At 34.9% G+C, this 13,747-nt stretch overlaps 1 protein-coding gene across 1 annotated transcript in view; it reads right to left on the bottom strand.

Moving 5' to 3' along the window:
• Positions 1-13,747, bottom strand: part of KIF6 (kinesin family member 6) — a 155,524-nt gene that overhangs the window by 111,446 nt on the left and 30,331 nt on the right. Inside the window, exons 7-8 of the mRNA XM_059841246.1 lie at positions 8,911-9,117; positions 3,304-3,447 (exon numbers count right to left, since the gene is read on the bottom strand). Coding sequence (XP_059697229.1) covers positions 3,304-3,447; positions 8,911-9,117 — 351 coding nt within the window. The remainder of the gene's footprint in view (positions 1-3,303; positions 3,448-8,910; positions 9,118-13,747) is intronic.

The following is a 13,747-nucleotide window of genomic DNA, read 5'->3' as shown; positions in this document are numbered from 1 at the left end:
CAGTTTTCAGTCCTTGACTATAGGAAAACACCAGTTTAAAAGTTATGTTCATACACTTTTTCTACACAACTTCTGTTTCTTTAAGTGCTTGGAGTTTTTGGTTTGGAACCCTGAATAAGGGTCACATGAGGAAAGATGATTCTTGCTAAAGACAAAAGATATACACAGAGAATCAAAGGAAAGGAAGGCCTTACAATAAATGGAGTTGCACACTGTATTAGTTGGGCAAGATATACAAGAGAATCAAAGGAAAGGAAGGCCTTACAATAAATGGAGTTGCACACTGTGTTAGTTGGGCTCTATATCTGCCTCTGCTGTTCCTTTGCAATGATGATTAGCCAAAGTGATTTTAATTAAGTTCTATACAGATAGTATGTACAGTTATATGTACAGTACACATACATACATTTCCACTAGATCTCTTTGCCCTGTTTAGTATGCAGCATGTTAAATTAATGAGCAGGTAATCAATTCAGTTCTCAATGTTCAATATGCTAGCTTACAATTTGTTTATTCCATGCCATCAAAATGGTAATCAAGTCAGACATCTAATTTCCTAATAATTTTTATACCATGCTTATCATCACAACACCTCAGGGCTTCACAAGGATTAATCAATTAACCTTTTCTGCAAGTGTGTGGAATGGAAACTGAACAGAATGGAAACCGAAGTCAAAAGTACCAAAAAATTATACGCAATTGTTGTCATTTTATTATCTGCTGTTCAAAATAGCTTACATTCTGCTTCAGTTATAGCTATATTGAATAATGTATCTACAATTCAGAATCAACATCCTCATCCAAGCACTCAAAAAAAATTTGATGTAGTGACTTAAGAAATTCTGTAAACTCTTTGGTAGAAATATAATCCAGTTCTCTAGGATAATAATCTATTTGTCCTCTTCATATGAGTGCCCCTTCTTACTCTGAGTTTTCTGCTTCATTATTTTCATTGCAAGAAGAAACACTAGGTCCTTCAGAAAGCGGCTTTTATTATACAACTCAAATTCATACTGCAGGTAGTTTTATCTTGTGCATTGTTTATGAGTGAAATGTACACCCAATAGAAAAAACAAACCAACATGCTGCCCTAACATAGCTATAGATAATGACTCATGCACCTATCCTAATTCTAACATTTTCTGATGACTAGATACTTATCTTTTTATATCATTCAGACATATTAGCTTATCATCCTCCATGGATGAACATTTCAGATTTGGGGAACAAATAAAGGATTTTGTTATTGGGGTTTTATGTTTGTTTGGGTTTTTGTTTCATTTTTGGGAGGACTGAAGAATAAGATCTGTAGTGTAACTAGTATACGTTAAAGCAAGAACACAAAAATTTTCATAGCTTGTATTGGATAATTGCTTGATCTAAATATTTCCAAAATAGAAATCTAGAACACAATGTGAGATACACCTGATGAACTGAAAGGCTTCTGATCTCACAGAGCTTAAAATAAAATTAACAAACTTACCCAGCTGCCTTTGTAACCAGACAATATGTTTGCATAACTACGTTTGCAAGTCTGAACAATATGTTTTCATTTAACAGCAAAGTCCACTTCTCTAAAGGAAAAGTCTACAACTAGATGAAGTATGGTTTGAGTACAATATTTTCCACTGTATTTCAGAAAACGGTCTTAGACTAAATAGTTTTTCTTTTCCTGTTTATTCATATTAGAATACTTTTACGTTAAGAAAATCAGGAAATAAACCGATTATAAATGGCTTTGAGAAGTTCTATGTACTCACATTGCTACATGATCTAGAATAAAATAGACGAGACTATTTCAGTTGGAAGGGACCTACAATGATCAGCTTATCCAACTGCCTGACCAAGTTAAAGCACATGGTTAAGGGCATTGTCCAAACACCTCTTAAAGAGGTGACAGGCTTGGGGCATTAACCACCTCTCCAGCCTGGTCCAGTATTTAACATTTCTCAAAGAAATGCTTCCTAATGTCCAGCCTGAACCTTGCCTGGCATATCTCTGAACCATTCCCACACAATCCATCACTGGACACCGGGGAGAAGAGCTCAACACCCCCCTCTCCACTTTCCCTCCTCAGGGAGATGCAGAGAGGAATGAGGTCACCCTCAGCCTTCTTTGCTACAAACTAGACAAGCCCAAATTCCTCAGCAGCTCCTCATAGGACATTTTTTCCAGACTTTAGCCAGCTTTGTTGCCCTCCTTTAGCTGCACTCAAGGACCTTCACAACCTTCTTAACCTGTGGGGCTCAGAACCGCACACAGTGCTCGTGGTGAGAACAGCAGACAGCAGGATAATCACCTCTTTTTACCTGCTGGTTGTGCTGTGTTTGACATATCCCATGATGTGGTACCCTCTTGGGTGCCAGGGCTCACTGCTCCAGCACCCCTGGATCTATTTCTGCAGCACTACTATCCATCCACTGGTCTCCCAAATTATGCTTGGGTTGGGCATTACCCCACTATAAATGCAGAACTCTTGTTAAATTTCATCCCAATAATCACAGCCTAATGCTCCAATACATCTAGATCCATCTGCAAGGCTTTCTGTCCCTCAGGAGAGTCAACAGCATCTCCTAGTATGGTGTCATCAGCAAACTTGCTAGTGGGCCATTCAACTCCTGCATCAAAATCATTGATGAATGTATTGAACAGAACTGGCCCTGGAACTGAACCTTGAGGAATACGATTGCTGACCAGTCTCCAGACAGATGTAGCCCCATTCACTACAGCCCTTTGATAAAAACTACAGACCTATTTGTAAAAAAAGAGAAAACATCACTACACATAACTTCAGGACAGCAAATAGGTGACAGGACATAAAATGTTTGAAAAATTTCCATAAATCCCAAACTACTACCCCAATTTCCTTCCTTTCCTAGTGAACTCTCCATTTGTCTACCATAATCTATAAAATCTTGATGTCAAAGACGTCTAACAGAAGTTCTGCCAAGGTTTTAAGTGGAAATGCACTTTTATAACTCAAAAATTTATTCACCAGGAAATCAGTAAATTGAAAGAAAGAGTAGTTCATCACTAGGTGTAAGTAATTTCCCAACTTCTACTTGACTTGAGATTACTTAGAGAAAAGCACATTTTTCTAAAGGATCTGTTTCTATCCTATAGCAATTTTAATTGATTATCTATTTCTATTCCAAATTATCTCCTAGAAACAAAGTTAAAATGTCCTTTTAAAAGGATAAGAATAAAAGCTTACACACTTGAATTTTTATCTATACTACAAATCAAAAGAGCAGGATGTATAGAGAAGTGACAAGATTTTTGTTCAAGAGAGAAATAACATACATCTATGTTTCTTTTGTCCATAGCAAGCATTGCTATCATGGTAGTCATGCAGTTTCCTCCCAGGCTGTCTCTTAGCACTGAGGTCATCATAGAGTTTCGGTAAGGAATGTGGGACCGGTTTTTCTCTGCAAGGGCAATTATTACCTGAAACAATAGCAATAATAAAATACTTTAATTTATATGTCTCAGTGTTTGACATATAAAGAACATATCCAACATATAAGACATAAAAAGAAAAAATCCAATCTGCTCGAGAACTTTTGACACAACAAAACCGGGATACTTATGCACCCCACTGTTAGCTGCAAACCCACTGGCTTTATTGAAAGAATTCCAAGTTAAATTTCAGTATGTTTATATGCCTTTGTAGGAGCTGGACCTGAAAGACCAAATACATTAAATTTTATCATGCCCTAGCCTTAAAGTCTCTCAGCAACATGGAAACTGAACATGATAAACTCAAACTCACAGGTTTTCCTAAGACACAGGAACTTAATGAAAATCTTCCTCATACTTTTTTGTCATAACTACAAAATATGGATAGTATTAAAGTAAAAACTTCCTCAATATTTGCTAAAGCATGCTTTAAGAATTACACATTCTCAAAACATGCACTTCATACATGGGCCAATACATTTATTTCTGAGAAAATGCCTTGGAAAGCAAAGCACAAATAAAAGGGTGCATGATTACAATGTACTGCTGGAAAGAAATGATTCAGTTTAGAATATATAAGCCTTGGCCAGAAAGGAAATTGTACACCTACTATTCTCAGTTTCACTCCTCAGCTGTTTACATTATGGGACCTAATTATTAAATAAAAAGCTAGATTACCTCTTGATGTCTTGTGATATAAAAGATGTGAACTGTTATCTGGCCAAGCACTCTACTGAAAATCTTTAGCTACACAAGTTGTGCAAGCTCTCCTAAATGATTAGGAGTTGTTTTTTCTTTAATATATGTTACATATCAGTGTATATTTTGTTTATGCTACATTTAAAAAATTGCTATTTTAGAAAATTTAGTAGTGACTTTTTTGTGGCATTAATTTCTCTAAATGGTTTTCAGAAAGTTAAAACTATAAATCTTACACTGGCAGCCCGGGGAGACAAAAAATGCATAATAAGAAAATTCCTTGTAAAGGAATCTGAAAACCTATTCCTGGATCAAGGTTTTCAAATCTCATATGTTACAAGTTGTTACATAGAAACATGTTAAAGCTTTGTTGGTTTATAATATTGCATAGAAATCTCATAGTAGTCTAGTACATACATTAATAAGCACATTCTCAGCCTCTGCCACACAGAGACTATAAATGGAATAGACAAGATGAGAAAAGACCAGAGAGAAAATATGTTATTTCCATTAAAAATGAGAACATTGTTACAGGGAAGTTCATTTTTTCTGCAGTCCATGCAGGAAGTCTGCAGCCCAGTTAGAATCTGAACCCTCCCACACTAATGCTGGAAAGCTGTGACCAGCTACCATGATGCAGAACCTATTGTACTGTCATGTGACAGTCTCATAACACAAATTACTTTAGTCTAAAGTCCCATTAGTAAAACTTCATCTTAATCACTAAATAGATATTTACAATCCAATAAAGTAATCTGAAATAGAAAGAGGAGAATCTGAATACTTTAACAAATTTACAAAGACCACCTGTACAGAAGCTGAACCTGGATTCTCTAAGAGGCACCAAATGTGAAAATTAGAAAATTGTCTCATTTAAGAAGGTGTTATTATCCTTTAGCTATAAAAAGGTTTTTTTAAATAGCTGTAATTTAAAGCTTAATAATGTCACTAAAGCAGAAAGTAATTTTGAGTGGGCCAAACAAACCACCTTAAGTCCTAGTTTCTGTCAGAACTCTTGTCACTTTTTGTAAAATTGAATCCTTTATGAAACAGAGCCGGTACAATCACTCACAAATAAGTCCACTGACACACGTGGAAACACTGTTAGTGTGGTGGAACCTGGTGTGTTTTGTTCATGTTCTGTTCACTAAAGGGCTAAAGATAGAGGGAATAAAACACTTAGACCTAAAACCACGTGTAACCAAAACCACATACAATCACAAGTATATTTTTGCTTAATAAATGCTTGCTTAAAATATTTTTGCTTAATAAATGCTTGCTCAATAAACCATAAGTTCTAGAATTTTAGGTATGACCACTAGATGAGGAGGAGTCGACCAAAGGACGGCCGGGGAGGACTAGCAGCCTTCATCAGACAACTACTAGCAGAGGAGGACCCCTTAGCAACAAGAAGACACATGCGCAGAGTACTTTCTAGACACGTCACCAACGAGAAGAGATACAGTATAAAAGTTAGATTGTATCGAATAGTGGATGCGGCAGTCCTTGGCGAGTGGAGGCTCCCCTGTTGCCCAGCGCTGATTTCGCTTATGCCTTGCTTGCTGTAATTAATAAATTCCAGTTGGACTAGGCTTATTGGAGTTTGCTTCAATGCATAACATTAGCACAAAAGAAAGTGCAAGACTTGCAAGTGATTATGACATGATCTGAAGTGTACCCAAGAGTCCCTGTTTCTGTCCACATCCTTTGTGCGAGGAACAGATTTGCACCAGTATCTCACACCATCCTGTTCTCACAGAATCCTCCAGAGATGGGCATTTTGGCTTGCAACACTTGCAGAAACAGCTGTCAGGTACACCTCTACCTTGCTGTTTAGTGTATCACATGCTCTGAAGCCATATTCCTGCTTCAGAGGCCTTCTTTTTGTTCCCCATCCTACTCTTCTAGTAGAGTTTAGAAGCTTAAACTGTGGTCTTTGCAGAAAAAAACCCCAACCAAATAATAAAACAATACAAAAAAACCCCAAACAAACAAACTATAAAAAATCCTCTTTGGCAAATATGGGCAGCAACCATCCACTAATGGATAAAATCTTTCAACATCCTGTAAACAGAACACGTGTCAAAAGATGATCAACAAACACATTCATTAAAGCAAAGAGAACATTGTAACCTGGGGTTTTTTTGGGAAATAATTCCATTATAGTGTCAAATCACATGGAAGTATAACTGTTACTTTGCAATTCTAAATCTGGTCCAGGATCCTCTATATTTCTACCATAAGGGAATATCTACATATGCACCGTAAGATTGGTGTTGTAATTCCAGAACGGGCTGGTACATCTCTCAGACAAAAAAAGCTACCCAGATACAGTAATAACTACTTCCAAATTCCTGCTATCATTTATGCACAAAACTATCTTCATTTTTCTCTAGATGCAGAGGCTGCTTGGAGTAAAAGTGCAGTGGATTTATTTGAAGACTTTTTTAAAATGCTGCCGATATTTAACAAGTAGATCAAGTCTGGTAACACAGAACTGTTCTCATTATCATCTTGATACAAATAATTTAATATGACTATTTTACTGTGAAATGTATTTCAAAATGGCATAAATCAACATTAGACCACCAGTAGATAGCTAAAGACTTGAGAATTTTAATAAGAAATTAAAATTTTGAAGCATTTGTGCACTTTAATATTATCCACTGCAAGTTCAGAATTGAATTGATACATTCCCACTGATTTGGGGGAAAAAGATATTTTTACTGTCTTTAGTGGGCTTTTATTCAACACCAGGAAACATTTCTATTAATACACAATCCCAGGCAGAATCCAACATGCATATTTCCAACAGTATTTCTCCAAAACAGGAATTAAAATTTCCATGAAAAGATAATATCTTTCCCTGCTAAATACATAAAATTCATACAATAAATAAGAAGGGATCCTGAGTATAATTTGTATGATTCTGAAGATGTCCATTTTAGAGTCACTGATCTTTATCACTTCCCTTGAGTACAACTCAAATACAGACATTATTCTTCAAGGTAAAATTGAAGCAAATGAGGGGCATGAAAAAAGTCTAGTGTGATAGTAAATGACTGACTGCCACCTGCTGTACCTTAAGCTTCTTCTTTTGACAGATGAAATACTTCTGATTATAAATTAAATGAAATCCAAGAATTTGTTTTTGTCAACAGAAAAACACTTAACACAAAACTGAAAAATATTCTTCCCAGCAAGTAGAACAGTTATATTTCCTAACAATTATTTTAAAGAATTTTCACATATACATACCCACAAAATTTTCAGGTTTAATTATGATCTCCTCAACTGCATATTTTACTAAATAGCACATATATAATGTAAGATATAAGGTAAGGTAATGTATATAATGTAAGTTAAAAAGTACAGATTTGAATTTTAGAGTTAGGCCTTTTTCTTCTCCATATTCTCCTTAATCGTCCCCCTAAATGACAGCCTCACTGACCTGCTATGTTTCTACATAAAAAATTTTAAAGAAGTCTAAGGAGAAAATACTGTATTGTTCATTAGAATACACAAAATTATTAATTTCTAGCAAAAGGAACAGTGCATGCTGTGCTGTGTAAACAATATTAAAATTTAGTTTTAGGAAGAAATTAATTTCTCTTACAGGTGTGAGATCTGAAATGGACACTTGAAAATCTTCAGTGATTGCTTAATAGCACAGTATTCACAAAAGAGATTTCAATCATTGCCAAGTGTTTCTTACTCTAAGTTGGTAAGCATCATAAATATCAACCATACAATACATCATGGTAGATCAGACAGAGATATATATTAAAGCCTTAAATTTTTTTAAATATAGTATTAAAATAATTATTCCAATAATTAACTTAATAATTACATAATTATTGTAAAACATATTATTAGGAATAATAATAATAACCATAATTAATGAAATCTTTTTACTGGAGATCTTTATCTCCAAAGTTTCCTTCCACTGCTGCTGTCCGAAGCATTTTGTTTTTAATGAATAAGGTTGGTTAGGAGCAATCTATTTGCTCACAGTTTGCCTTTTCCAAAGAGGAAAAACAAAAAGCAAAAGTGAAAGAAGGCTACAGATTTTAGTACATCTTAAATTAAGAGGGTGGATATTTTTAGTAACAACAGCTGAATGACAAAGCTTTGTGGAGATCAATAATATCTAAAACAACAACAATAATAACAATAATAATATTTTATTTATTTACTTATTATTATACTAAATCCATGAATACTATTGGTATAAATCCAGTTATGGTAGTCAATCCATAAATTCATTACCAATGATAACCTCTCTCTCAAAAAGATCAAATTGGTTGAGGAATAAAACAACATATGAGAGAAGAGCCAAATAATTTACCATATTACAATGCTTGAACCAAATAAAGCCCAAAATCACTTTCTTTTCAGTGATACATCCTGATGCCAGCTGTGGAAGGGGAAGAAGATTATGAAGAAAATTTTTAGGAGAAATATAGCTCAAATATTGTAAATATCTTTAGTATTCCAAATAAAACAAGAAAACTATTTTGGAAATACTACCCTGTATACCTACTATAATCCTACTGTTTAATTGTTAAGTTTGCCCTAAATTAAAATATTTTGTTTTAAAGGAAGATACATAAATTCAATGATCAAAAAAAAACCTTTGTAATAAATATCCTAAGACTAAGTAAATATTGGAATAAAGTTTTCCAAAACATTGCACATTTTTAAACAGGAACTTAGTAAAGGGAGAAATGTTTTACTCTTTTTCAATTTTACCTGCTCCAAATAATGCAAGGACAGGTTGATATATTTGGCTTCTGTCAGTAAGTGGCCTCCAATTCCAGTCTTTGCAACACGTTCTGATCCAGCAAGATCTACTAAATGCAACTTGGAGCGTCGGATAGTTGCAGATCCAGGTTCCTTGCTGGAGATGTGAATAGTGAAAATGCAGTGAGATCGGCTTGAGGCTTGATTCATTGGTGTCTACAGTGACAGGACAAAAGGAACTCTCAATGTTCAGTGGATAAATAAATTCAGCGCTTTATAGCTCAGTAATCTGGCAACTGAAATAATCAATCCCATTTTTTAGCTATTGGACCGGTTATGAACATGCAAAAAGAACCCAAAAGGATTTACCTGACATTCGTATTCTGGAAAAATACTTGGATAACTTTAATCTGGACAAATTGTACTGTAAGCAATTAAGGTTAGTCCAAAATATTCTAACATCAACAAAACAAGTGGCCTTACTATGTGAGGAATACTAGAAAAGGGCAGCTTGACTGGAAGAAAAGTTACTGAATGCTGATCTCTGAGAACTTATTACTTACCCCATTGGTACATCAACTTTTTTTTTTTTTTTAAAAGGTAGCTACCAGTGTAGAAAGGACTAGGACTTCCTATAAGGCTTTAGACTTCTGCATTATTACTTTTATGAAAAAATTCTGCGTGGCAAAATCAATATCAGATTTTTAGATGGCATGAAAAAGTTTTCATAAAATGTTTGGCTTTAAATATGTTTTTTTGGGAATAACTACAGCCACACTTCCTTAATTTAAAACACAGAAAGTCTAGGTCAATTTTTAGAAATGTGCAGTCTTAGCATCACTTCAGAGGTTTTCTCAATATATTTGAAATGCAGAACCAAAAGTTTTAAACTCTCAGTTTAAAAGCTCTCAGTTATTTAACTTTAGATTTTAAATTACCATATGCTATCACATATGTATTTTTATTAAAAAGCATATAAAATATCTTTAAGTGTCTAAAGCACCTTTCGTTTAGTTGTATCAAGGTATTGTTGGAAACTTAAATCTAAAATTACTCTACATAATCCTCATTCCATAAATAGCTAAAGTTTGAGATTATATAGGGAGATTGAAGGTTTAGCATACGGATAGTATATTTATTCATAACCTGTAACAAGTATGATTACATTGTTCTCAGGACATAAATGCTGATGTTACAAAAAACCAGATTAGTAAAATAATAAATCAATATTATTGAGTCATCAACTAAATCTATATTTAATATAGCTGCTGAAAAAAGTAATAGAAACATCCTGGTTATACTGTCTACATTAATCTCTGGTCTCTATTGTATTCCTCTGTTATTCTGCAGTAATTTTTTTATGTAGACCTATCCTGTGATTCAAATCAGATATATCAACATAGTACCTTTTTTTACATTATCTACTTTAGCATGCAACACTGCAGATGTTAAAATGGCTTGCCTGTTGCAGGTACTGAAGATGCTGTCTTACAGATCTAGAAAGGACAGCTCTTAACAGAAAGACTACAAGCTGAAGAGTCCTTTAACAGGAATAATATGGACCATTTGGTTCAATTGTCTCCACTTCAAGTTCCCCTTTTTTTAAAGTCTTAATAGTGCCAGCACAACCAAAACCCATTCGGTTGTGCTGGCACTATTAAGACTTTAAAAAGTCTTAATAGTGCCAGCACATTTTAAAAAGCTAAAAATAGATATTTAACCTAGATCAGTTTCTTGATTCAGCCACAGCACAGCTATAGAAAACAACTGTGCAGAATACCTGAAAATGTCAGCATACTGGATGTGAATAAGTAGGTAGTGTGCAGAAATAGCATACACTTGTAGCTGTTGGGGAAAATTCTGTAAGGAAACTTCAGCCTTAGCAGTATTTTCTTTTGGGCTGTTTTACCTATACAGGCAAGCTCAGACAGAGAGGGAAAAGAATTTTGATCATTAGTTCACAAAGATGAAGAATTTTAGAATTCATAATCCTGTGAAATAAGAATCAGAGTGTAGTCACATGCTACGCTGTCCTCAGAGGTGATGCTGGGCAAATGAAGAGGAAGTGAGTAGTAGTGTTGGAATGAAAATAAACAGGCTGAGGGAAAGGTGTCAAGCAAGAAAACACTCCCAAACTTACTTAAAAAGCAGTTATACTAAGAAAAAGTTATATGCTGTGAAAATGTACTTCATTCAGCAATTCTGATTCCATGAATAATCAGAGCCAGCTTCACTTATTTTACTGGGATGCCTATGACTTTTTTATTTGCACCTCTATGAAGCAGGACTGGATTTTTTTTTTTTTTCCCCAGCTAAAAATCCACAACAGAATTAATATTTAAGGACATTCTCCTTGACAGAACTGATATTTAGGGACATTTTGCACCACAGAGATGGCATCAGTCACACTATACTGCAGACAAGTCTAAGCCAGATCAAGTATCAGTACAAGTGGAAGCACAAAGCAAACGTTGCTATGACAGAAGCTGAAGAAATTATCATGCTTCTGAATAAGCATTGTTAAGCAAACTTGAGATTCACACTGCAGCAAAACCTTATCTATTTCAAAAAAGGCTTTTAGTCACACCCATTTAATGCCAATAGAGGCAAAAAAAATTCAAATCCTAAAAGAACATAATTTCAGGACTCTGAGTTCCAAACAGCACATGGAAATATTTGCTCTACAAGGTTTTTTTTTGTCTATCCTGATACACTAGCCACAACTGTTGTTTGAGTGTTCCAAGTAGATTTGGCGGAACTAGTCATTAGAAACTCCACCAATTTTCTCTCCACAGTTTTTTTTTTCTCATGTAAATGGAAAAAATTAATGAAGCTGGTTTGGAAGTCATTGGCTAGAATCCCAAACTCATATTTTTGTGAAGACCTTCTTCAGAGTAGAACCATGGCTTAATCACGAGACCAATACTCCTTTCTGTAGTATGATTCTCTCTCTGCTTTGGAGTTCCCATACACAGGAAGCTCTCTTAGAACTCTTGCAGAAAGAATAAAGCAATAAAAATTTCAACTGTTAAATGGGATGTGACCACAAAATGTTAATTTCAGTATCTCCCCAAACTTAGCTACTTTTACCACACAAGTAGATGCACAGCACAGAAAAGAAATGATGTGTTGGCATCTCTAGTCCAAGAACAAGCCTTTTCTTTTACCATTTGGTTCTTATCTTACATATACAACTTCTGAGTATCACCATTCATCTGTTTAGAAAGTTTGAAAACAGAAAACAAATAACATTTTCTGGACAGTGTCTCAGAGCCTACTAAAATGTTCCTTTGGTGGTTTTCAGAGTTCATTTTGGCTTTGTTAGTAGTATTCAAACCATATGTACATGAAATCATCCTAACACTAATTTGATGTGATGAAGGAAAAAAAAAGAAAGAGGGGAGTGGCCTGGTTCTCAGCAGATGGTTGCTATTGTGAGAGTTATATATAGATCAACTGATGAGCAGCAGTTACTTACAAAGAATAATTTTTTCCAGGAATTCTGTTACATCATAAACCACATAAGCAGACTTCAGATGCTTTGGCATATCATGTGAACACTACAAAGGACTTAATGCCAGGTCATCTATTGCTGCCCATTTGTAGCATGGCAAAGGACAAATTCAGTAACATTGACTTGGTAAAGCATCAACACTTCATTTGATCATGGAAAATATGTACAAGGTGTATTTCAAGCCATACAAGCCAGTTTTGGTTTTTTTCAGGATGAAAATATACCTGCATTTGCTGAAATTAAATATACTGAATAGAAGCTTTGTGTCTTCAACTACTGCATCTATTTATACAATGGTTGCAAGAAGATGGCTTCTACTTAAATGAGAATCTACATCACAGTCATACTGGAACAAACTTCTGAGTCGGATATTTTTGTCAAGGAATGCAAGGTCAAGAACCATCGAAAAACTTGCTGGAACCTAAGCTGTCCATCTTAATCTAATTCTTACCCATCTTAAGCGAGCAAAGCACCGCAGGAATTCTTTCTTATACAGGAATTTATGTATTTCCCAAATCCTTTATTTGTTGCAGATGCTATTATAAATGTTTTCACTAAAAATAGCCAGAAATGGATGCTACAGGTCTAAACAGGGTTCTTAAGGATTGAGGACCCAAGAAAGAGAAAGTTCCTTATATAGGACAAAGACATATGAAAAGCAGTTTGAAAATCACCACTAGACTAACAGAAGCTGCTACTATCTGGAAGAATAATGTGTTAAGTGTGGCTGCCAAAACACTGACGGAGATAATACATGAAAGAGAGCAGAACCACTGGGACAAAACAATTTTGCAGGTGATAAATGCAGTTGTTAAGCCCATATTGCAAACCATCTCCACCTGGCAGCTTACACCATTCCAGTGGAATCTTTTCTTCCTTGAATCAAAATATTTAGACAGCAGAAGAACACGATTTTCCTGTATGAGTGAATTAGTGACTAGGCAGTGCATAAAGAGATGTCAATTCAGAGTGCTCAGAGTTTTTGAGAGAATGTCTCAGTGAAAACTTATAAAATTTTCTTTTAAGGAATGCTTCTTCTTCTTCTTAAGGATTTTTTTCTTCTGAACTTTTCAAAGAAGGTCAAGGGGAAAAACGAGACTTCTGATAGCATTCAAGATTGATATCAAATCAATTTTCTCCAATTTTGTGCTACAATCAGAGGGATATTGCTAGGAAGATGTTCTGACAACTACAGTCATTTCACAGTTCAGATGGACATGTCTGTCTAATGAATATAAACTTCAGTTCCAATAGAACTATGCTATAAGGAAGAGCATGCAAATTGAGGAATAAGAGGTGCCTGTCTTTATATCTGGTAGATGAGAGAGACCT

The sequence above is a fragment of the Haemorhous mexicanus genome, chromosome 3 (genome assembly GCF_027477595.1).
Source record: "Haemorhous mexicanus isolate bHaeMex1 chromosome 3, bHaeMex1.pri, whole genome shotgun sequence".
NCBI lineage: Eukaryota > Metazoa > Chordata > Aves > Passeriformes > Fringillidae > Haemorhous > Haemorhous mexicanus.
This window is presented reverse-complemented; position numbering and strand designations above follow the sequence as displayed.